This window comes from Vigna unguiculata, chromosome 3, assembly GCF_037176805.1.
Source record: "Vigna unguiculata cultivar grain cowpea cultivar isolate G323 ecotype 2 chromosome 3, ASM3717680v1, whole genome shotgun sequence".
NCBI classification, from domain to species: domain Eukaryota; kingdom Viridiplantae; phylum Streptophyta; class Magnoliopsida; order Fabales; family Fabaceae; genus Vigna; species Vigna unguiculata.
Window position 1 is genome coordinate 19,666,934 of NC_140794.1, and position 26,404 is coordinate 19,693,337.

Below are 26,404 nucleotides of genomic sequence, written 5' to 3' on the forward strand. Positions count from 1 at the left end.
ATTCATGATGACAAATATTATCTTTTCAATTTTATTATTTTATTGATTTTGTAACTGCTTATTTGAATTCAAAAATTATTTATAGAAACAATAATAATATAATAATATTAATAATCATGATATAATAACAATTTATTTTTATTACTATAATTTTAACAACAACAAAAATAATAACAATAATGTAAATTTTAATTGATATAATATCAATAATAATAAAGATTATAATAATAATAATAATAATAATAATAATAATAATAAAATTTAGTATTGTTATTATTATTTTAATGATTTAAAATATAAAATTAATATAATAATTTTAATAATAATAATAATAAAAACAATAAAAACAAGAATAAATTTGATAATAATAATAATAATAATAATAATAACAATAATTAATATAATAATACTATCATAATAATTATTATAATTATATTCCTAATAATATAAATAACAATAAAAAATATTATAATAAATAAAAGAATATTTATAATTACTATATTAAATATAATAATATTCACAATAATAATATCAGTAATAATAAAAGTTAATGTGACAAATAAAATAAAATATTATAATAACAATAATAATGAAAATTATGAAAATAATATTAGTATTAACACTTCTAATAATAATAAAACAATATTAATAATAATAATAAAATAATAGAAAAAAATTACAATAATACAAAAAATATTGAAATAATAAAAATTTTAATAATAATAATATTAATGATAATATTATAATGAAAATATTAATAATAATTACAATAATATTAATGATAATAATAATAATATTATTAATGTAGTAATTATAATAAAAATAATAACATTAATAATAATAATACAAATAAAAATTATAATAGGTATAATATTTATTATTATTACAATAATTATTATATTCGTAATAACAATAATAATAAAAAATAATAAGAATAATCTAATAATAATATTAATAATAATAAGAAGAATAATCTAATAATAATAATAATAATAATCTAATAATAGTATTAATAATAATAATAATAATAATAATAATAATAATATAATCATAGTGGTATTAATAGTGGCATTTTCATATATAGTGGATGGTAGGAAGGGTATTTGTAAATGCCATTTTTATATATTCAGAAAAGTAGGAAGAAATTTTAGTAAATTAAGTAGTATTGGGATGCAAAATGACCAAATAACTAAAAGTAATATATATGTGTTATTAAGTAATGTTTACATAATACGAGTAGCCCGTGAGACGATTTATGAAATTTTGTTCAGAAAACACAAATATGGCAGAATTCACAAGGCATGCATTCAGTTTCATACATTTCATTGCAATTTAAACAATACTCAATATAGAATAACGATTATAGCTCTCCTAACCTGATTTCCTAAGCTTACAGTGATAATATCAATTATACCCTTTACGATATAATTATTTATTAAATTTTTTAAAATTAATGGTTATTTTTACCTATTTTCTATAAAACTATTTTTCTTTTGTTATTTTTTTTTATTCATCAACAATTAATTTCTCTATTCATTTCACTTTATTTTTAATAAATATAAATTTATTTTATATATTAACTTAATTACACTATTATCACCTATTAACATATTATCATTCATATAAATTATATTTTATAGGGTTAAATATGTTTTTGGTCCCTCAAGTTTGAGCGAAATTTGGGTTTAGTCCCTCATCAAAACTTTTGACCAATTTAGTCCTTCATCTTCCAAAATGCGTGAATTTAGTCCTTTTAACTAAATTTTGTTAAGTTTATCTGACATTTCAAGCGCATTTCATGATAGTATTTAAATTATTTATACTGTTTGACACATTTTTGCTTCAATGTTAACTTAAATACTATCATGAAATGCGCTTGAAATGTGAGATAAACTTAACAAAATTTGGTTAAAAGGACTAAATTTACGCATTTTGAAAGATGAAGGACTAAATTGGTCAAAAGTTTTGATGAGGGACTAATTCCAAATTTTACTGAAACTTGAGGGACCAAAAACATATTTAACCCTATTTTATATAGTTTCTTTAACATTTCGTTCATTACATCTAGAAAACGCCACATGCATAATATCCAGAGAGTGCGAAGATTTAGTATATGAAGTACTCCGTACCCCAACATATCCATAAAACATAAAAGAGGCCCCACATGGCCTAAAAATAGGAAATACTAAAGAACTAATGGTACTAGATCTTGTACAGACAAGAAAAGCATAGCTAATAAATTCTTCAGCGATGGGTCCCATAGTGGGCCCAATACCCGTCCAATTAGACATGTCAAAGTGAGCCAACCCGGCTCACACGGGTTGGCTCACCACGAGCCGGGTTGAAAATGAGTGAACCCAACCCAGCTCACTTTCTGGTGAGCCAAAAATTTTGTAACCCGGCTCAACCCACCACGGGTTGGTGGGTTAAGTGGGTTGACTTACCAACCCACCTAAAAAAATTTTGTTTTTAGTATTTAAATATTTAAATAAATTTTTAAGTAACCCATGAGATAACAATCATAGTAAAATCAAGAACCAATGTTTTGATCATGCTTACCACCAATATATGAAGAATTATTTCCAAGAAAGTATCCATTAGTCTAAGAAAGCATGACTAATATTACAAATTTTCTGTCATGCTATTCAACAAAATATAAATAAAAAAATTATACATTTTTTTCATGCTAATTTAGAAAAAATTGTTTATAAGACGGTTACTTGAGTAATTTACTATAAAGATTATAGTTAAAGATTAAAGTATCAACATATATATAACTTGACAATCAAATTAATTAAACATTCAAACTATTCAAATATAATGAAGCAACAAACTAGCATTTAAAAAATATGAAATTGTGAACAAATATAATAGGAGTAGTAAATAATTACTAAAAAAATTAAAAAAATTAAAAAAAAATTAAAAAAATTAAAAAAAAATTGTAAAAAAATGTTGGTGGGTTAAGTGGGCCAACCCACCTTCAACCTGACTCGAACCCGTTTAACCCGTGGGTTAAGTGAGCCGGGTTGAGTTCAATCCACTTTTGAAAAAGTTGAATTTTTCTCAACCCAACCCGGCTCGAACCCGTGGTGAGCCGGGTTGGCTCACGGGTTGAAACCCATTTTGACATCTCTACGTCCAATCCATCAAGCTGTAGCATTCCCACCATCATTACCACTGCCAGGGGTTCTCCCATCTGCTCACATCAATAAAGTTGATGATCATCGCAATGGAGGAAACCACACATAATCATACAAACACATGAAAGGGTAAGCTAGAGCATCAGATGATTTTATTATAACACACAAGGTCCATCACATAGTCAAGCATAATTAATGGAAAATCACATAGGAGATACCAAACCATTACCACTCCAAATACTAGAAAAATTCGGATACGTATAATGAGGCGCCACCACAAACAATGGAATTATGCCCTAGTAGTGAGGCGTCACCACGAGGCCTTCGCGGAATTACACCTTGACAAGAGGCACCACCACGTGGCCTCCGTGGGATTACGTCCTGGCCGTGAGGCACCACCACATTATCCTCGTGGAATTACGTCCTATTGTGTAGGCACCACCATGAACCCTCACCTCGAGGTTCGTGGAATTAAGTCCAATGAATGAGACACCACCGTGAACTCCCCCTAGGAGGGCCCTTGGAATTACGTCCATTAAGGGGCACCACCATAAGCTCTCCCTACAAGAGCCATGGAATTATGTCTCACTCACCCTTTGTACATGTTTCACCAACCAATCTGAAAAGTTTCCTTAATACAAACATCATGCATAAACAAAATTCAGACATCTCATGCTTCTCAGTTCATACAACAAGCAATCATACCGATGGGTCATTTGCGTTGAACACAAAAACCTGCCCCAGTCTCGCTCAGGCCAGAAGGCCTCGCTCAGGCGAGAGACCCTCTCGCTCAAGCGAGTTCCTCCTTGCCTAGGCGAAAACTCGAGCCCTTGAACAACGGTCACTGCGGATTCTCGCTCAGGCGAGTCCATTCTCGCCCAAGCGAGATCATGCCTCGCTCAAAATGAAAACCAGTCGCCTGGGCGACAGTTTGTACACAAAAGCCTGGGTGATAGTTTGTACACAAAAGCTTGGGCGAGCCTCTGTTAGTCTCGCCTGGGCGAGAAAGACAATGCCCACCACGCACGCACGCGACAACACCGCACGCAACATCAACAGAAATCATGTATTCACCACTATCACACAATCAACCATGAGCATACATCACGCATATGATTCAGACCCAGAAGCATACGAAAAATCATAGGAAACTACAAGCTCAAGCTTCCCTTACCTGGAAAGGGTTTAGCAAACAACTTCGATTCCCGACTCAACGAACCCAATAGCTTCGAACACGGGCTCAAGAGCTGTGGATAAAGACACAAAAATAGCAAGGTTGCTACAGTGAGCCCAGCAGAACCATGAGAACCAACTTAAAACGCGAAGAGTACGGTTCAAGAACCACTTACGTGACAGAAGAACGAGGTTTGGCTAGCTTGAAAGGGGGATAGGATCAAACCCTAGCAGAGCTTCCGGGGAGAGGTTAGGAACTTGACAACTGCGTTTTCTACGAATGAAGAGAAAAGATTAGGCTAGGGCAGACTTAGGGTATGGTTCCTCTTCTTGGGCCAGCCCAAGGCCCAGCTAACTTTAGGACAACCCTTAAGGATTAGGCAGAAAATAAATGGGTCTTACGTCATTTTCAAATATTTGTAAGATAATATTGATATAAGATTGAATTGATAAAGTAGATAAAATATATTGTTAGAACTACTAATCATGTTCATGATTAATAAGATGAAATTCAATAATAGGATAAATATCCATTTATTCTATTGAGATTCAATAATATATATATATATATATATATATATATTAATAAAATACTAAATGCTAATAAAATAAAAAATCAAAAAGATTATTTATCTGGAAAAAGATTTAATGGGTAAATAACACAAAATAAATTCCAAAATCGATTAATATACAAATTCAATAAAGGAAACTTTGGTAAATTTTTTAAATTGGTAAAAAAGATAAATTATCTATTTATCATAGAGTAAATTAAATAATAAAAATTAAATTGATACATAATGTAAAACTACTTTAAAATATTTATATATTATTTGTCTGGATCAACAAGATAATATTTATAAAATTAAATTGGTAACTAAGATAATATAGACAGCAAAACAAAATAACATAAAATAAAAAATTTATTTATCATATTTAGAATCGATAAAATAAATATAAAAAAATATTATTTTGATAAAGAGAAAAATACACACAAAAAATTATTTATTATATTCATAATCAATAACATAATATTGATAAAGGTGAATGTAGTAAATGAATTAAAATATATTACACTATCTATTTATTATTTTTAGAACTATTAAGATAAATGTTATAAGAATATTAATTTGGTAAATAAGATTAAATAGATAGCAAGATCTATTGTTTTGGCTAGAGTTATACTACATGAAATTTATATATATTTTCACATCTTTATCCGTTTTAGAATAAACAATAAGCTTATTTTTTATTTTTTAACAATCACACTCATAATTATTATATTAGATAAGATAAAATATAATTATAATCATATCAAGAATGAAATAAATTTTGTAAAAAGATAAGATTGGTTAAAAAGAAAAAATATATTTAGTATTTATTTATTATATTTTATTGATATACAAAATATCTCATATAAGTTTTCTAAACTTCTTATCTATATAAAACACACCATGAGTCATATTTCATCATTCACTAACATACAACTTTTGATTTTGAGCCTTCAAATTTCAATCTTAATATCAAGATCAAGCAAACATGACTACAGTGAAGAAGACACACTGCAACAAGAGGCAACGTGATGAGAAAAAATGAGTCTGCTCATTTGGTTGTAATGGAAGAATTCATTTAGAGAGACAATAGGAGGCAACGCATTGGACATGACAAATCTACTTTCATTCCAATAAAATCACTTCCCATGGATTTGCTGGTCAATGTGGTGGCAAGGGTAAGCTCTCAATCTTGCATTGATCATTACAACATTAAAGTATGTTGTAGAGTTTTTTTGCATGCATCAAAAGACAACTACATGTGGCAACAAATTTCCTTAGAAAAGTTTCCTTTGCATTCATGGTCATGTAAAGAAAAAGTAAGGGTGTTTGATACTTTCATGCAAAGTTGTAAGGAATGCGGAAATATTGAAGCTTTGTATAGAAAGGGATTAGAAGAAATAATTAGATACGAGGGAAGTATTGAAAAAGGCATTAAAGATTTGAATATGGCTGCAAAAAAGGGTCACCTGGAAGCAAAATATGTATACGGTTTGATTTTATTATGCTCATACGATGATGATTTGAGAAAAGAAGGAGTTGAGTATATGCAATTTTTGAGGAATGTTAAGTGTGTTGTAAGTTGCAGAAACAAGGTAGTAAATTTGTTGGGTAATCTATGGAGAAAACCTTATGGAACACTGGTACGCAATCCAAGTCCTTTAGGTTCCAAGAGACAATGCAATGGTTGGAATATGAAGAAATGTCGTTCATGGAAAATAGTAAACAATAAAGATGATGATGATAATATTAAAAATTCATGTGAAAATTGTAGATGGGATGTCGAGTTAGATTTTCTTTATGATGTTTTATTCCATCATGTTTAGTTTTAGTTATTGTCAAATCATACAAATTATCAGTTTTTTTATAAAGTATATGTAACATTTTGTTTTATAATTCATAAATACTTCTTTATGATATAAACTTTGAATAAAGATTTGAAAAATGTTGATTATTTTTTAGTGAATTATCAAAATAATTAAAATAACATAAAAAAACACGAATATGGCAGACTTGTAGCCGTAAAATTATGTAATGTTTTTAAAAACATGCATGTGTTCACTTTCCTTAGCTACTTAAATAAATTATGTAATGTTTTTAAGTTAATATATAAAATAAAATTATGTGAAATATATAAGAAAAGATGAGAGAATAACTGTTGATAAATAGAAAAAAAGAAAAAAATCAAATAAATGACTTTTTTAAAAAGACTTGTAAAAGTAAGGTCAATTTTTAAAAATGTAATAAATAATTATATGTTAGAGGTAAATTTGGTATTTTGAAATATAGACACAAAAGTTGAATCTTCTTTGTATATTGTTATATATATATATATATATATATATATATATATATATTATTTTTTTGATATATTTTTTAAGAATAAAATTATGATAAATAAACATTAAAATGTTGAGAGAAATAAGAAGAAATAAGTAAAAAATCCATAAAATACATAATTTAAAAAAAATTATTTTTTGTCTTTATAATAAATGGTTAAATAATATTTAAGTATTTTGCAAATTTTGAATTACTTAAAATTAGAGACTAACTATTACTTTTATATATATATATATATATATATTTAGTTTATTAATATATTTTTTGAGGACAAAATTATGATATATCTATTAAATTTCAAACTTATTATAATATCTTAAATGTATATTGACTTTATCTCTATAATTTGACCCAATAATAAAAATTTGAAAAGATAATAGTATTTTATTTATACTATATCATTTATTTTTCTTTTGTTAATAATTATTTTTATTTATATTTTATTATCTTATTATTGTATTATGATAAGCCCAAAACGATATTTTTACGGCATGGCTCGAAAGGAATGGACCGTGGGCCGAAATACATGTTGGACCTCATCGCTCCCACCGTATACCCTCTGGTTGTAACAAGACTAGGGTTTTAAACCCTACTATAAAATCTCCGTGATCCCTCGTTTTGGTCTTGCTGTGAGCCATTTCGTGTTCGAACTGTGAAGGTGCCGAATTAAGCCGCAATGGTATGAACTGTTTCCTTCTTCTACTCACTTCACCTGTTTAGCCGAATTCGCTTGGTATCAGATCTGTGATCTATTTCCATTAACAATATAACTTATAGTACTCTCCTTTCATTGTTTTTATTCACAGGTGAAGTACTCAAGGGAGCCAAACAATCCCACTAAGTGTAAGTCCCATTAGTGTAGAATTGATTTTTATTTCGTTCGCTTCTAAAATGTTGGCGTTTAGGGTCTCAATTTGGGCATTTTTATCGTTTTTTCACATGCAGCATGCAAGGCTAGAGGCGCCGACCTTAGGGTTCATTTCAAGGTAACGGAGTCTCTTACTTTGGTTACCATTGTCTGTTATTTTTGTGGAATTCGTGAATTAATTTCTATTTTGCAGTCAATGTGATAATATTTGGAAGTACGGTAATAAATCCTGATGAAAAAAGCAGGGACTTGTTTGATCTTTGTGAACATGTACTTCGTTAACTTCAGGGACAGCGTCCTCATTGTTGTTGGGTGAACCTCTGTCTTATTTGTTACTCAAGGTTCAGTAAATAATGGAAAATTTTACACTTTTAATAAACAATATGCTTGTGATTTGTGTTAGGATCGTGTTTGTTCCTTTGTTTTTAATCACTATTTGTTTGTTAAATTGATTCTATTGGGCTACACAATTTTTGAGGACTGTTTTGTAACGGATGAAATTGGATGCGGGTCACCTTAATTTTTTGATGTTAACAGTTATAACTAATATGTTGAATTAACCTGATGAAAAAAGCAGGGGCGTGTTGCCTATGTGAGCATGCCTCTCGTAACCTTCAGGAATATAATAATCATTGTTATTGGGTGAACCTCTGTTCTCTGTTTTTGACTGAAGGTTCAGTAAATGATGGTACACTATTTTTTTCAAAATAAATATTAAATTAAGCTGATAGAAAAAGCAGAGGTTTGTTGCCTGTGTGAGTAGGCTTTTTACAACCTTTTCTATTATAAAAATCATTGGGTGAACCTGTCTTTCCTGTTTTTGATTAAAGTTTCCATCAATGATGGTACCTGGTGGCATGACCTGATGTTAGCTTTTTTATTGAATAATCAGCCTTAAGATTAAGGCATTGGCATGTTGCCTGTGTGAGCAGGCCTCTCACTATAAATTTTACTATTATAAGCATTGGGCTAACTTCTCTTCACAGTTTCTCGCTGAAGTTTTCCGTAAAAGATGAAACCCTATGACCAACCCTGATGAATGGATTTTTAATAAATAATCAACCTGATGAAAAAAGCAGGGGCATGTTGCCTCTGTGAGCAGGCGTTTCGTAACCTTCAGGGATATAATAACATTGTTATTGGGTGAACCTTTGTTATCATTTTGTGACTGAAGCTTCAGTAAATGATGGAACACAGTGCTTGTGTTGCCCCAAGAATTTGAGTATTGTTTGTATTGATGTCATGTTTATTTATCTAGATGTGAAGATGCCTTTACTAAATTGTTTCCATGATAAAAATGTTTTTCTCTATGTTTTAAGGATAATGCCCAGTGGACATCAACTGTGCCATAGAGAGAGATACGATGTTGTTAAACTTATTTTTGGTGTTGTGTGAACTTATTTTTAATGAATATATAGAGGGAATTTAGTTATATGAAGTAAGGACTAAGGTAAAACCCTGATGAAAAAAGCAGGGGTCTGTTGCCTTAGTAAGCAGTCCTCTCGTAACCTTCAGGAATATGCAAACCATTGTTGTTGGGTGAACCTCTGTTATCTGTTTGTGACTTAAGGTTCAGTAAATGATGGAACATGATTTTTCATTAGTAGTTCTCATTTTTTTTTTTAAAATAAGATAGTAGTTCTCAATTTTAGTGTAGTTGCTTCAGTACACCTGTAGGTAGAGGATGTTGCAATCAGCATCTGATATTGTGGCTATATTTAAATCATGCATCTTAGAAACACAAAAAAACCGTATGGCTATGTCATTGCCTTTTTTTATCATATTATTTTCCTAGACTTGAGACTTTTCCTTTTAGTAACCATTGTTGTTCGTGAACCTGTTACCTGTTCTTAACCTTGCCTTTAAAATTGTACTTACAGAACACTAGGGAAACTGCCTTCGCAATCAGGAAGTTGCCCCTGGTCAAGGCCAAAAGGTATTTGGAGGATGTTCTTGCCCACAAACAGGCCATTCCATTCAGGCGTTTCTGCCGTGGTGTTGGCAGGACAGCCCAAGCAAAGAATAGACACTCTAATGGCCAAGGAAGGTGGCCTGTCAAATCAGCAAAATTTATCCTTGATTTGCTTAAAAATGCCGAGAGCAATGCTGAAGTATGTAGATTTATCCTATTTTGATTTGTCATCAGCATTTTATGCTACCTTTTTTTTTAAAATCATTTAATTGAAAATTATTTATTTTCAGGTGAAAGGTTTGGATGTTGATGCACTCTACATTTCCCATATCCAAGTCAATCAAGCGCAGAAGCAAAGACGCCGAACATACCGAGCCCATGGAAGAATCAATCGTACGATCAATTGTTTAACATTTTGTTTTAATTAGTTGATATGTTTGCACGGTTTTATTTATGGAGACTCTTTTTGGCAGCTTATATGTCATCCCCGTGCCACATAGAGTTGATATTGTCGGAAAAGGAAGAACCTGTTAGGAAGGAGGTATTGGATTCATCTGTTCGCTCTTTTGTTTTCCTTTTCTTTATTAGGTTGATTATCTAATTCGTGATTGTTTTTTGTTGGTCCGTAGCCCGAGACAAAGTTGGCGACAAGCAAGAAATCCCAAGCTCTTCGAAGTGGTGCCTCTTCTTAGATTTTGTTGCTTTTGTTCTTATATTGCTTGGTGAAGTTTTGAACTTTGTTTCAATTTAATGTGGTTTATCTGTAAAACTTCATTTAGTGTTTTTAGACTGGTTTTTCACTTGAATGGAAAGTTTCTAATGATGTACTAAATATTGAAACCACGGTACTGTAGTTTTATTTTTTGTTACATTGCCTCCACCTTTTATTCTCGATAAATATATTAATGAATTTGCAAAACTTCTAAGAACGATTAGTTATGGTGATCCTTGACATTAGGACCTGTTTACATTAGTAAGATACTTCGTTGACTTGGTGGGTGTTTTTTTATTTTATTTATTTTATATCAATAATTAAGAATTGAATGGTTCATAGTCATAAGACTGTTTTAAAAAATAATTCAGATATGATAAATATACACTTTACAATTATTTATGATATAATATTGTCTATTAGAAATTTAAATAAATAGTATTATAGATACAATTAAAGTGTTATTATTTTCAGTTATTTAGTGAATAAGTGTTTATATTTCATTCGGTGTAGTTAAAAATCGCCATCCGAAATTTTTGATATTTATGTTGTATGTGAAAGAACAGAATTTCGATCTAATTGAATGTCACTAAAGATTTTGTTCATGATCAATTACAGAATTTTTTATATTTATGTTGCATGTCAATTAAAGATGCTTTCAACGGACTAATTGAATGGTGTTTACAATTTTGTACTATGCCTACAATTAGCTTTACCAGTGTAGCTGTCATTATGCTTTCCAATAAAGTTACATAGCTTTCTCACAAGGTAAGTTTTGGTCCAATTGAATGGTGTTTACAATTTTGTACTATGCCTACAATTAGCTTTACCAGTGTAGCTGTCATTATGCTTTCCAATAAAGTTACATAGCTTTCTCACAAGGTAAGTTTTGGTCCAATCAATCATTTTTTATCCGGTCAAAGTTTTCAACTTCTGCAGCTTGATTTAATTACTGACATTGCCTCCCAGCTTTCAGTGGCTTTGTAAAAATATCTGCAATTTGTTCTTTAGTTGGACAATATTCGATTGCTACTTCTTTCTCAGCTACTAGTTATCGGATTTTAAGAAACCGAATATCTATGTGCTTGGATCGTCCATGAAATATTGGATTTTTGCATAATGCAATTGCTATGCAATTGCTGACTTGTTATCACAAAATATCACTGTGGGATTATCTTGCTTATCACAAAATTTCAAGCATTCTTCTTAACCATATTGTCTGGGTTGCACAACTAACTGCTGCCATGTATTCTGCTTCGACTGTTGAAAGAGCGACAATAGATTGTTTCTTTGAGGACCACGATATTGCTCCTGTTCCTAGATGAAATGTATACCCTGACGTGTTTTTTCTTGTTTCAACATCTCTTGTCCAATCACTATCTGTATATCCAACAAGCTTCACAACTTTAGTTTTAGCATAAAAAATTTCCTCGGCTAGAGTACCTTTGATATATCTAAGAATTCTCTTTGCTCCTTGTAAATGACATGCATGTGGCTCTTCCATGAATCTGCTTAGCAATCCTACTCCAAAGACTATATCTGGTCTAGTAGCAGTTAAATATCTGAGGCTTCCAATCAAGCTCTTATAATATGTTGAATCAATTATTTTTTCATCACTATCCTTTTTCAGCTTCAACTCCTCTTTAACAGGTGTTGAGATTGGCTTTGAATTCTCCATCTTGAATTTTTTTAAAATGTCAGCAACATACTTCTTTTGAGATATAAAAATTCCATCATCTTGCTGAATGACCTCAATGCCAAGAAAATATGACACTAGGCCCAAATTTGTCATCTCAAAACATTTAACCATGGCCTCCCTGAATTCTGCAATCATCTTTGGATTATTGCTAGTAAAAATTAGATCATCAACATAGAGGCACACAATAAGAATATTGTCAAAGTCAGCTGATTTGATATACAAAGTATGTTCAAACGGGCATCTCTGAAAACCATTATGCACAAAGTAAGAATCAATCTTCTTATACCATGCCCTGGGTGCCTGCTTCAAGCCATACAATGCCTTCTTCAATCTGTAGACTTTATCTTCTTTTCCTTCAACTTCATATCCTGCAGGTTGCTCAACATATACTTCTTCCAAAGTGCCATTCAAAAAGGCATATTTAACTTCCATTTGATGAATTTCCAATTATTTTGAGCTGATAGTGAGATAAGCATACAAATTGTATCTAATCTCGCTACAGGAGCAAATACCTCAAAATAATCAATACCTTGCTTTTGTTTGTACCCTTTTGCTACCAACCTTGCTTTGAAACGATCAATTTCTCCATTGGACTTGTACTTAGTTTTGTACACCCATTTTACTCCAATTGGCCTTTTGTCTGTTGGTAAGTTTGTTAGCTCCCATGTTTGAGTCCTCTTAATGGCATGAATTTCTTCATCCATTTCTTTTCTCCAATGTTGATTATATGAAACTTCTTCAAATGTTACAGGCTCACAATCTACAAATAAGGCAAAATTGATAATTTCTTCATCAGATGGGTCATTGTCATTACCCACAACATAATCCTCCAATCTGACTGGTAGTCTCCGTTGCCTCTGTGGTCTGCTTGATGTTTCTGGCTCATTAGGTGTTGGATCAACATGTCTGTTCTCTTCTTCATAATTTTTTGGATTTACTACATGCTCCTTTTGTTCCTTGGAAGACCAATCCCACATTCCTTCTTCATCAAAGGTCACATCTCTACTGATAATTACCTTCTTTGTCACTGTAAAGCTTGTACGCCTTTGAATTAGTGTTGTAACCAATAAAGATGCACTTCTCTCCTTTGTCATCAAGTATTTTTCTGAGTTGATCTGGTACATGGGCATATGCTATACACCCAAAAACTCTGAGATGCCGGATTGAGGGCTTCCTTCTACTCCAAGCTTCTTCTGGTGTTTTATCACAAACACTCTTTGTTGGACACCTGTTCAAAATATACACAGTAGTAGAAACTGCTTCTGCCCAGAATTCTCTAGGCATTTGTTTCGCCTTTAGCATGCATCTCACCATGTCCATGATTGTTCTATTCTTCCTTTATGCTACTCCATTTTGTTGAGGAGTGTATCTTGTTGTCATTTGATGCTGAATTCCATGGTGGTCAAAGAAATCTGCACATGCAAGGTATTCTTGGCCTCTATTTGTCCTCAATGCTTTAATCTTGCAGCCACTTTGTTTTTCCACAAATGCCTTAAATGACTTAAAGGCATCACAAGCTTCTGATTTCTGTTTCAATAAATACACCCAAGCTTTTATGCTAAAGTCATCAATAAAAGTAATGAAATACCTGCTACCACCATGTGTTGGTATCTCAACCATGCATAAATCTGAATGCACAATCTCCAATGGCTTTCTTGCTCTCCAGGAATTTCCAGTTGGAAAAGATTCTCTATGTTTCTTTCCAATTTCACAAGTCTCACATATACCTTCAGGAATGTTTATAATAGGCAAACCAGATACATACTCCTTTTTAGATAAAAAATTTAATCCAGAAAAGTGGTAATGTCCAAGGCGCATGTGCCACAGCCAATCATCATTTTGTATAATGGAACTCAAACAAGGAATTTTATCATGTTGAACTTTCAAAAGGAATAGGCGATTAGGAGTCATTTTTACATTGGCAATGAATCTCCTATTTTTGTCAATCAACGTACAATAACCATCATGAATCTGCATGTTGTAGCCTTTCTCTGATAATTGTCCCATGCTCAACAGGTTCTAATGAAGACCAGGAGCATAGAAAACATCAGAGATGAAATTTTGAGAGTCATCCTTCAATCTGATTGCAACTCAGCCTTTTCCCAAAATTGGAATGTTTGAGTTATTTTCGAATTTCACTGTAGATTTTACTGTTTCATCTAGTGAGAAAAATAACTCCTTTTTCCCACACATGTGGTTGCTGCAGCCAATATCTAGATACCAAATATCTCCATCGCCTAAAAAATTGTTTGCTGCGAGAAGTAAGGTTTGTGGATTATCAGAACTCTCACCCGTATGCTGATATTGATTTTCTACAATATTTGCTTGTTGATTGAATCTACAATCTGCAGATTTGTGCCCAAACTTTCCACAGTGATAACAATTGAAATTTGTCCTCTCCTGGTAGGTGAAGTTGCCTCTTCCTCTTCCATGGTTGGTAGATCCGACATTGTGTCCACCTCTTCCTTGATTAGGTGGCCTGAAATTGTTGTCTCTCCATTGTTGATTGAAATTACAACGACCTCTTCCTCTAAAGCTGCCACGACCTCTACCTCTGAGATTTATATTTCCATCTTCACGACCTCTACCGTCTTTACTTCAGCTAGATTCTACTATGTTGGTAAAATTCACCTGACTTTTCAAGGCTTCTTCCTTTGCTTTTTCAATTTTCTCCAAAATTCTACTCACATGGCTTTTAATGCTACCTTGCAATTCTACAACCGTCATGATGTTTGTGTTGTGGGACTCAATTATTGTAGTCACCACATGATCAAATTTCATCGGCACTGTGCGTAGAATTTTCTCTACCACCTTACTTTTAGGGATGTCTTCTCCATACACCCTCATCTTATTGACAAGATTTGTTACCCGTGAAAAATACTGTTCCACGGTTTCTGAACTGGACATCTCATATCTTTCATATTCTCGACGCATGGATTGCAATTTGGATTTCTGAGCTTTCTCTACTCCTTTGTATGACAGCTTCAAAATGTCCCACGCTTCTTTGGCTGTTTTGGCATTTGCTATTTTGCTAAAAATTGAATAATCTACACCTTGGTGAATTTGTGATAGCGCCAATTGGTCCTTCCTTTGAGTTGTATCATCAGCTCCTTGTTGTATGCCTAGTTCAATAAAGCTCCAAATATTGTGAGCTTTCAAATGGGTGGACATCAACAATGCCCAATAATTGTAATCTAGTTTCCCATCTAATTTGGGACCGAACCAAACAATATTGTAGTTTGTGGCCATCTTTCTTTCTCAAATAGACTCTAAAATTTTTGATAAAGTGAGAACTTTCTTGTTCCTCACACACTCAATATTTTCTGTAAAAATCGTCACTGACTCTCTCACAAACTCACAAAACCAATGCTGGATCTAACCAACTCTGATACCAATTTGATATCAGTGGGACATAATTTTATCAAATAACACTTATACACTACAGAGGAAACAAGAGAGGAAGAGAGTGTTTCTACTTAATATATTTCAAACTAAAATTGATACATAACTCTTGGTACAAGATTATCCTTTTATAGGCTTTACAAAACATTATAATATTACTTTTTTAGATAACCCACTCAAGAAGGAATTGTCAGTAAAGATCCTTTCAACTTGTGACTCTAATTGAATGGTGCTTACAATTTTGTGCAATTTTGTGCGGTGCCTACAATTAGCTTTACTAGTGTAGCTGCCATTATGCTTTCCAATAAAGTTACATAGCTTTCTCATAAGGTAAGTTTTGGTCCAATCAATCATTTTCTATCTGGTCAAAGTTTTCAACTTCTACAACTTGATTTAATTACTGACAAAATTGAGTAAAGGTATCTTTGTTTTTAATTTATTTCGAATAGAAACTTAGGACAAATAATGTATTTTCAATTTAGTTTTAAATACGATAACAGGAAAATAGTTGGTAGGAAAATAGTTGGTCTTCGTACTTGATTCAACTTTATTTGTGTTCGTTAAAAATAGGAGTGACATGTTAACTTATTGTTTTTTTCATATAATAGGTTTTATCAGTTTTTATTTCTAATATAATTCTTAAATAACACATACAATGTCGGTGTTCATTATAGCCTTGCGCATGTATCTTGTTTCATGAGTGTCACTTAAAGACTTGCCTATGTCTCACAATGGTGACCCCACCATCATACTCACTAGGTAAACCCTCAAAAGGTATTTTTAATATATATATATATATATATATATATATATATATATATATATATATATATTGCCACAATTTATAGTACACTTCCCCATAGGAATGAGACATAAAATTTAATCAAATTATTTGTGTACTTTAGTCAACAACAACTTCGTTGTTACCCATTGAACTCCATTTCATGAGATCGCCATTCATGTGAAGATGAGTGTCCATTGTTGCAACTAATTTATGGACTATAGTCTCATTCCTCTAGACGACTCAAATACTTGTTGATGCATCATTCCTTTTATAAGCAGATCTGCAATATTTCTTTCTAAACTGACAAAGTCAAGAGAGACAATACCATGAGTAATAAAATTTCTAATATATTTGTTTCTGATTCTCATATGTCAATTTCATTGACATTTTTACTAGGAACTTTAAATATAACAATTTGATTGTTAGTATGCATTGAAAATAGAAATAATTTATGCTTGCATAGTAGATCGTGGAAAAACACTAACTTTTTAACATATTTTCATGATAGTGCACCTCCATCCAAGGTTACAACATAACCATAACCAGTAGTTGATTTTGTCACAAAAATCAATATCCAATTACATTAATATATCCTTCAATCATCTCAAGAAATTGGACATATTGCCATAGAAATTTATTAGTATAAATAACCAAAGAATTTTTTTTTCATTAAGAGGTATATTAACCTTTACAAGACCACCCCACACTTTGAAATATTTTAAATGTGGTTCTTTTTTATTTCATAACTCATAAAAGTTTATCACAACCTTTTGTGTTCAAAATATGGTAAGCATGATATAAAATTTCACTAATATAAAATTTAGGCAAGCTAGAACTTGTAGAATAACATTTACCATATCAAACAAAAGAATTTTTTTTTCTTTCGCTACACCATTAAATTAACACCATATGAAGATGTTACGTCATGAACAATGAGTTTCACACAAAAACACTCATTCATATAAAGACATGTATTCTCATTTCTAAAGACATATATTCATCACCTTCCTTTTTAATTAATTTTGTACCTCAAAAATTTTATAATTTGAATGGTCTCTAATCAAACTTCTCAATAATTATAATAATAGTATGTCATATATCGATACTTTCAACATCTGTGATAATCAAAGAAGAACTGCTAAATATTTTATTCCAAGATAAATGTACGTAACTCAAACAAACCTTCACAGATATATTATTTACCAACCAAAGCACATGTCTAGAATTAATAATTTATTGTAATAAAAAACCACTTCATAACATTGGTGAGCAACAAGGAAGTTTCTAAATTCAGAAACACGAAAAACTCTTTTTTAAAACAAATAAGATAATTTCTAAAAGAGAAGTTTAATTTTATTTGAGTATCCCCTCAATTTCTAATATGAAGATAATTTTTTTTATCAGCACACACATAATCATAAGCATGATATGAAATAAAATAATTCATTCTAATTTCATGTCATAAATAATATTTTTAAATTCATAAATATGATACAAAAATTGTTTATTATCCGTCATTTTTTTCATATAAATATCAAGATAATTTTTTTTTCTTGCAAATGCATAATTTCATAACTCAATAATAGGTTTAGTATGACAAATATTTTATACTTATTTTCATACAAAACAATTAAAATATATTCATGATCTAGAACATCTATATCAATGGAAAGAGTATAAGATATTAAATCATAAATTAATATAATAGGAAAAACATAAGCTTTAAGACATCACAACAAAATTATTCAATGAGCCAGACTTTTATTTATCTATAATTTCACTTATTGTTACCAATAGAAATAGAAACAATTATACACATAAATTTTTAGGCTTATTTGAGACTGATTTAATATAACTATAACAAACACATTACTTCATAAGATGTGTTTTCTGTCTTCCCTTTATATTGTCTTTAATTTTAGAAATGAATAAGATTTTTCTCTCTGAGAATGTTAAAACATGATTAAACAAATAATACTATTAATAATAAAATTATTATAATAATAATTATTAGAACAATAATAATAATGACATGTACATGAATCAAAAAATATTAATTAGAGACCCAATAATTCTTATAACAATAATAAATAATAGATAAAAAATAAATGAGATAAGAAGTAGAAATAGCCTGGGTTGAGGCACACATAGCGCAATCCTTAGAGAGAAAACGCCCCAACTGCACAGGGCAAAACAAAATCATACGCGCTTCTCTCCCAAGAGACAACAACCCGTCAGATCGATCGAGTGCAGTAAAGGATTTTCGAACCTTACAAACACCAATGTCTTAAAAATAATGTAGAGAAGAAAAAAAAATCTTTTGAGAGAACTCTAGTGTTTGTTGTTGTATTTCCCCATGAACCTAGGTGGTATTTATAGGTAGAAAAGGAAGACACAAGAGTAAATTGTAATAAGAAATATAGCCGTTAACCATAAATAACATTAACTCATAAGATTAAAAGTTCATGAAAACTTGAGTAACAATACAATTTTTATTTTTATTATTTACTTTTTAAATTATATTAAAATATTTCCTATAAATTGTATTCATCAACTATTCTAAATAAAAACCTTCCAAAACAAATTTTCCTAATAGTGTGTGTAGAGTGTTTCCTAAAGAACATGGAGACGTAAAGGAAAACAAGAATTGGAAGAATAAAATCAATATAAAAAGAATGGTAAAGACAATTCCTAACCAGGCGAGTCCTATGTGAAAGTGTAAGTAACATTTAGAGCTCCTTGACACACTTTCACTTTTAATATGCATGTAACTATTACAATGTTTAGCTAAGAACATGGGATTACACCAAAGGCATTTTCCCAAGACACCAAATTAAAGAAGAAATGAACAAAAATTTACAATACAATATAGAAAAAAATTGCACAAATGTTCAACGATACAAGCTACACAAAAAATTCAACAAAAAATGTCTTGTTTTCGATGCTCTCTTTTCCTTCACTCTTCAAGTGTTTGCTTTCTTTGTTCTACTTTAAAGTGTAATCTATTGGCAACCTCCCTTGCATGGCACGACCCTTCCTCCTGTAACACCCCATTTAAATAAATACCTTAATTAAATGACATGTCACACAGATAATATAGAGACAAGGTCCTGGATTATAAACACTACTCCTTACAATATCCAAGGTACAAAAGAGAAGACAAGGCACACTATGATACCGATACAAAGTATAGTAAAGAGATCAACAGTAGTACAAAGTAGAAACTCCGAGACAAGATAATACATGGGCCGTAGCCCTAAAAGAAAAGCCCAAGCAAAAGGAATCCAGCCTAAGCAGGCTATGCAGCGGAGTCACCATTTCCTTGTTGGCCACGAGGATGTCTCGCATCTGCTCACATCAATAAATTGATGATCATCATAAAATGAGAGAACCACACAAGTTGACATACAACAAACAAAAGGGTAAGTTAGAGCAGAAAATGAGTTATCATACAGTTATATACAATTTTATAGTTCAAGATGCATAGACCAACCAATCATGTTATGACTTGCAAACAATACAGTAAGACACATACCCAAATCATCCGGATACATATAATTAGTCAGATTCAGCGGATGCTTACACTTGTGGTGACTTTTACTGCTCTACCGAGCTGCTCTACCGAGCTAAATGTTTCAGTGTCTCATCCCCCCCACAAGGTTAACCTTTAATGGGTTCCAGGCCTCCTACTACTCTCACCACTAGAGTCAATATGCTCTATGTGAGATTAACTAACTCTTTAGAGTGTCAAGATGCAATCCTTACCTTGAATCCTTACTAAATTATATAGATGGGGCACTACCATGAACTCCCACTAACAGGAGTCATGGAATTACGTCCCGACCAACTAAGGCACCACCATGAGGTCTCACATAGAGACTCATGGACTTACGCCCTAACCAATGAGGCACCACCACGAAACTAACGTGGAATTACGCCCTAACCACATACAAATCATATTTCACCATCCAAGTATGTAATTGTTAAACATACAAATTTCATGCCAACATTTATAACCAACCTTTATTCATATTCCATACCAAAACCATACTAAACTCATCATTTTTAGCCCATGAATCATTCCATACATGCAACATGCCCAAATCATGTTAAACTCATCCATCACAATCCATAAATCCTCTCACTCATACATAATCACCCAATTCATGCTTTAAAAGTATAAAATAAATCCAAACATATGGCCAACATTTAAGAACGGAGAAACAACAGAACAAGCACACTCCTCGTTCAGCTCCTCACTTAGGCAGAAAGGTCTTGCTCAAGTGAGAGGGACTCTCGCTCAGGCGAGCTCCTTTCGCCTAGACGAGAGCTCAACAAACAGGAATAGTGGCCTTCTGCACTTTCTCGCTTAGGCGATACCTCCTCGCCTGAGCGAGACATTCCCTCGCTCAAAACAAAGATTGGTTGTCTAAGCGACAACTCACATAAAAGATCTGGACGAGCCTCTGTTAGTCTTGCCTAGGCGAGACACGCTCGCTTGGGTGAGTAAACTAGTGCTCACCACTGTTTCCTCATGCAGCATCCAACATCCAAGAATCCCAACGACAGTTAGCAACATTACTAGCCATCACAACAACACCCAAGCATTTTAAACACAGAACAAAGGTACAAAAAGCAATTATGACTTGAAAACGAGAAACCCTAACTTTCCTTACCTGGAAAATGCTAACAGACCACTTTAACACCTAAGCGAATGAGCACGACAACTCCCAGAGCAGACTTGCGAACTGAAAAAATGATAGAACAGGTTCAATACGGGTTACCAATGTGAACCCTAGCTAGGGATGTCAACGAGGCGGGTAGGGTACGGGTAGTAGTTCCCCCGTACCCTACCCACTGGATAAATATTCGCCCCGTACCCATACCCATATCCGTCGGGTATCCGTTATGCGGGTACCCGTCTATTTTTTTCATATCCACGGGTATCCACGAGTACCCGCGGATATTTACAAAATTATTTAAAAAATAAGTATTTAATCATAAATTCAAATAAAATAAAATAAAATACATCACTTTCATAAATTTTAAATAAAGTTCAAATAAACTCAAGTCCATATAAGTCCAAATAATCATAAAAATAAATATAAAATGACATTCAACACAATTAAAATTCTTTAATTAGTGCTTTGATCAACAAATCCACTTTCTCCGATTGATTCCTAAGCAAAAATTAGGCAAAAATGCTTTTTACTAATATATATATATATATATATATATATATATATATATATATATATATATATAAAGTTTAGTGGGTACGGATATTCACGGGTACGGATACTATGATACCCGTACCCGCCCCGTTAACATGAGGGTATCAAAAATACCCATACCTGCGGGTAGCGGGTATCCATTTTTAATATCCATTTCCTACCCATTGCGGGTTTTATCTGCGGATATCCACGGGTACGAATATTTTTGACATCCCTAACCCTAGCTAGAATCATGACCATAGGGCCAGAAATAAAGGAGGTACGGTTAGAGAATCAACTTACGTGACTTAGAGAACGAGATTGAGGTAACTTGAAGATGGCAGAGGTCCAAACCCTAGCAGAGCTTTTGCTTGGGAAAAGGAAGAAGGATTGAGTACTATTTTTACAAAGTGAGGACATAATGAGAGGGTTTGACTGTCTTAGGGGCTTTAGATACCCTATGAGCCAACCCTTAGGCCCATTAGATTGGAGCAGCCCTTAGACATTAGGGTAGAGAATATAAGTGGGCCTTACACCTCCCCCAAATTTTTTGAGTTTTTTTTTACATTATTTACATATTAAATTTTTTTAAATTATATCAATTTTTAAATTGTATGTATCTTTTTAAAATAAATAATATTAAATGGAAAATTAATGAAAATTAAATTAAGTATTTTTATTTATTTATTTTATAAAGTACAATAATAAATAATAAAACATGAAATCAAATATATAAAGAAACAAAATTATTAAGATATTTTTTATTTTCTCTCCCATTGTCTTTTGAGTTCCTCTTATGTTGTATTTATCTCTCATGCTTATTTATTTTCTTTTATTACTAAAAAAAAGGTTAGGAGAAACTCATCATTTATGTCCTCATATTTTTATATCTTCTTTTCCATTCTTAAATAAATAAAAAGGTAACTTTCTCTTGTCTCACTTGAGTGAAATGTTTGGGGTTAAATATGTTTTTGGTCCATTAACTTTCAATGAATTTTGGAATTAGTCTATTTCGAAACTTTGGACCAATTTAATCCTTCATCTTTTGAAATACATGGATTTAGTCGTTTTAATGAAATTTTGTTAGGTTTATTTGATGTTTTCGTATGCATTTCAAGATTGTATTTGAGTTGTTTATAATGTTTGACACATTTTTGATTTAATGTTAAGTCAAATACTATTATGAAAAGCGCTTAAAATGTCAAATAAACTTAACAAAATTTGATTAAAAAGACTAAATCCACATATTTTGAAAGATGAAGGACTAAATTGGTCCAAAGTTTCAAAATGGACTAATTTCAAAATTTACTGAAAGTTGAGAAACTAAAAACATATTTAACCCAAATATTTGTTTAACATTTAACACTATTTTTATCTCATGACCTTTTTGTGTATTTATTTTTATTAATATAGAAGAAGAAACAATGTATTATGTGATTTTTCATAGTCAATTTTTAATTATAACTTGATTATCATAGTTTTTTTTAGTAATTATGTCTCTCAACTTTTGATTAGATTATGATAAATTATTTTTTATTCTTTTTTAAATAGGTATATTGATGAAAAAAAAAGAATAAATTTATTTTTTAAAATTGATAGAGAAACTGTCGGTGAAGATGAAAACATGATAATATGGTTGTTAATCACACAACAATGAAATGAAAGCTTGGAAGACTTTTTGAATTAAATGAAAGTTAATAAAATGGAAGATGAATATTTTGCAGATAATATGGTTATTTACATAAAAAAAATTAACTGAAAAATTTAACTATGATTCAATTACCATGAGTTCAAAAATATGAAAAAAATGATAGATATTCCTTTAGATATGTGTAATTTCTTTGATAGTTATTGATATAGTAGATTATGTATTCATTTTTATTGAATTAGTCACAATAATATTAAATATATAAATTTTGAGTATATTATTTTAACTCTCCCAAAAATTTTGGTGAAGATCCGCCATTGCTTGCATGAATTCACTAGGAGAGTATCTCAATCTAACTCCTCCTACCTTTTGGGTGCTACCTTGAGATGTTAGTGAAAATCCAAAGGCAATACATAATCCAAAAATATGAGTGAAAGGAATAAAACAAAGAATGCTCAATTTATGAAGCTAAACTCAAAGTGAATATAGATAAGACAATACAAATAAAATTCCAAAGAAAAAGACAATTTAAAAATAACGCACACAAAAGAAGTAAGCACTCAAAGGAAAATCTCAAGAATGGTTCTATAATGGATTAGGAAAACCAAAACAAACTAAGAATGGAATTAATGTCATTTGTCTTTAGCCTTTTTTATGTTTCACAAGTGAAGGAACAAAAAATTCAAGGAAGATCCCCACTGAACACAAATTTAACCAAAGGAGGTTATATAAGTGTGAAAGTTCATTTTCAAGAACAAGTTCAATTTTAATTGATTTTAACAGTTGTATTAATTGATTAAGATGCAATTAATATGTACTGTGTAGGAGTTATTCTTAGTTCTTTCTCCTTCTTTGGGTTTTTTTTAGCTTTTCAATTTTTTCTAGAGGAGAGTGGCCTTTTTTTTTCAGATTTCATATTCAACTACTGTAAATCAACTCCTAAACCACAATTACTAATGCATGATATTTTGTTTGAACTTTAAGTTTCTTATTTTCAAAGGAAAAAAAGAAAATGTAATGGAAAATAATCCTAAAGAATCAAATTAATTTGAGAAAACAACAAGGAAACACCATAGAAGCCTAACTGTATAAAACTTGTTACTGATCTAAGCATAAGTATGAACTCAAATTCAGTGTTTATATGTATGTAATATATTAACCCAACTGTAAGGACCAAACTACAAAGTTTCGAAAAGAATCTTGAAATATCTAAAGGGAACTATCAATGTTAGATTTTGGAATACAGGTGATATTCCTCTAACTTTAGTTAGTTTATCAAATTATGGCTTTGTAGGTTTTAAGCTTGATAGGAAATGTGCAAGTGATACCTGCCACATCCTTGGAAGCAACTTGGTGACACAATAAGAAACAAGTATGTTTGCTCTTTCAATGGCTAAAGTTGAATACATAGTTTTTGGGAGTTGTTATTCATAAATTCTATGGCTGAAACAACAATTACTAGACTTTGGACTTCAACTTGATAAGGTATCTTTACTATGTGATAATACTATGACTATAAATTTAACCAAAAAAACCATTTCAACACTTATGAATCCAACATATTGAAATAAGACCTTACTTTATAAGAGATTGCATTTTAACAGGTGATTGTGAAATAAAATTAATCAATATTGTTAACTAGTTAGCTGAAATATTCACTAAACCATTAGCAAGAGATATGTTCAACTATCTCAAAACTTAACTTGTGGTATCCTTCAATAATCCAATATTATATAATCCTTCTACCTCATATATAAAATGTATACCTCAATAATTGATGTTTTAGAGTGGTTCAAATAATTGTTCAATTGTATTACACCATTCATACTCATTGTTTTATATTAATATATTAATTTGTTGAAACAATTGACTAATTTATATATTCAGATCATTGTTCCTATGTTCTTTGGTTTTATGGATTCATCTATCAAATTAATTAATTAAAAGGACTTACAACAAATTTTTAAAATACACCACACAGTTTTAATCAATTCAAAAACAAGTTTAATCTATTAAAATGTGTACATATTCTCAATTTTCATTTTTTATTGCCCTGTAACTCATAGTAACTAATTTTAACACACATAATAACTACTTTGACACTTTGCTTTATTATGATTGGCTACCAATAAAGCCTATATATTTGATTGGGTCAATTTTATTTTATTTAAACTTTTATTTCTGATAAAAAAAGAATCTCCGCATATTTGTAACAACACATTTATCTTACCAAAATTTCTGATCTTTTTGCCTGTTGGTTTAGAATTTCAATTACTAAGAAGATTTATTCTTCCATGTGGAACATCACCTAAAAGCATAAAGTGATGAGGAGGATAATGGAATGACATAAGGATGAATTATTGATTTGATGCTTGTTCGAGCTCGCCTTTTATAACAATTTTGGATGATGCTACTCAAATAATTTGGAAATCCGAAGTAACCATTTCAGTTGTAGAACTTGAGAATACATAATAAACCTTCATGTGGATAGGTGTCGTAAAGATTTTTGTGTAGAGATTCAAGGGATCAAAATAAGTTTAAGTTCGCTAAATTATAAGTTGGATAAACAATGTTATCTAGTATAAACAAGTCCCTTATATCTTGTATGAAATAATAACATTAAAAATTTCATTTCATAGGATGCCCAACTTAGTAGACAATATAATGGGCTCCCAACGCGTTATGTAACATCCCAGTTAGATATTACTAATATTAAATAGTATAAAATAAAAGAAATAATAAAGTCACCTTTATTTAAATGTCTTTTCCAAAATGCGGGAAATTAAAATCCTTCTTAATCGTCATTCATAATAAATATAATTTATTTTCAAGTCTTTACATTTCCAAAACTGGGAAATCAAAATCTGAGTTACAGAGTAAATCAAGAAAACAATAAAATCAAATCCCTAAGCATCCCCGCTCTAGCTCTATGCCTCACCAACACCACCTGCAACATTACCTTCTC

General features: G+C 31.1%; 1 protein-coding gene and 4 non-coding genes across 5 annotated transcripts; all 5 read left to right on the plus strand.

The window, feature by feature from the left end:
- The first annotated feature begins 7,703 nt into the window (after positions 1-7,703).
- Positions 7,704-10,850, plus strand: LOC114175310 (Ribosomal protein L22p/L17e family protein). Its single transcript, XM_028060093.2, has 7 exons — positions 7,704-7,880; positions 8,008-8,044; positions 8,147-8,187; positions 9,950-10,180; positions 10,272-10,374; positions 10,455-10,522; positions 10,611-10,850. Exons 1-7 carry the CDS (start codon positions 7,878-7,880, stop codon positions 10,671-10,673), a joined length of 546 nt encoding a protein of 181 aa, XP_027915894.1. The 5' UTR covers positions 7,704-7,877; the 3' UTR covers positions 10,674-10,850.
- LOC114179995 (small nucleolar RNA snoR74) lies at positions 8,305-8,433 on the plus strand. Its single transcript, XR_003603575.2, has one exon. It is a non-coding gene; the product is annotated as a small nucleolar RNA snoR74 (small nucleolar RNA).
- On the plus strand, positions 8,637-8,765 carry LOC114179993 (small nucleolar RNA snoR74). The gene has a single exon (XR_003603573.1). It is a non-coding gene; the product is annotated as a small nucleolar RNA snoR74 (small nucleolar RNA).
- LOC114179997 (small nucleolar RNA snoR74) lies at positions 9,139-9,266 on the plus strand. The gene has a single exon (XR_003603577.1). It is a non-coding gene; the product is annotated as a small nucleolar RNA snoR74 (small nucleolar RNA).
- LOC114179994 (small nucleolar RNA snoR74) lies at positions 9,534-9,662 on the plus strand. Its single transcript, XR_003603574.1, has one exon. It is a non-coding gene; the product is annotated as a small nucleolar RNA snoR74 (small nucleolar RNA).
- Positions 10,851-26,404: the final 15,554 nt, after the last annotated feature.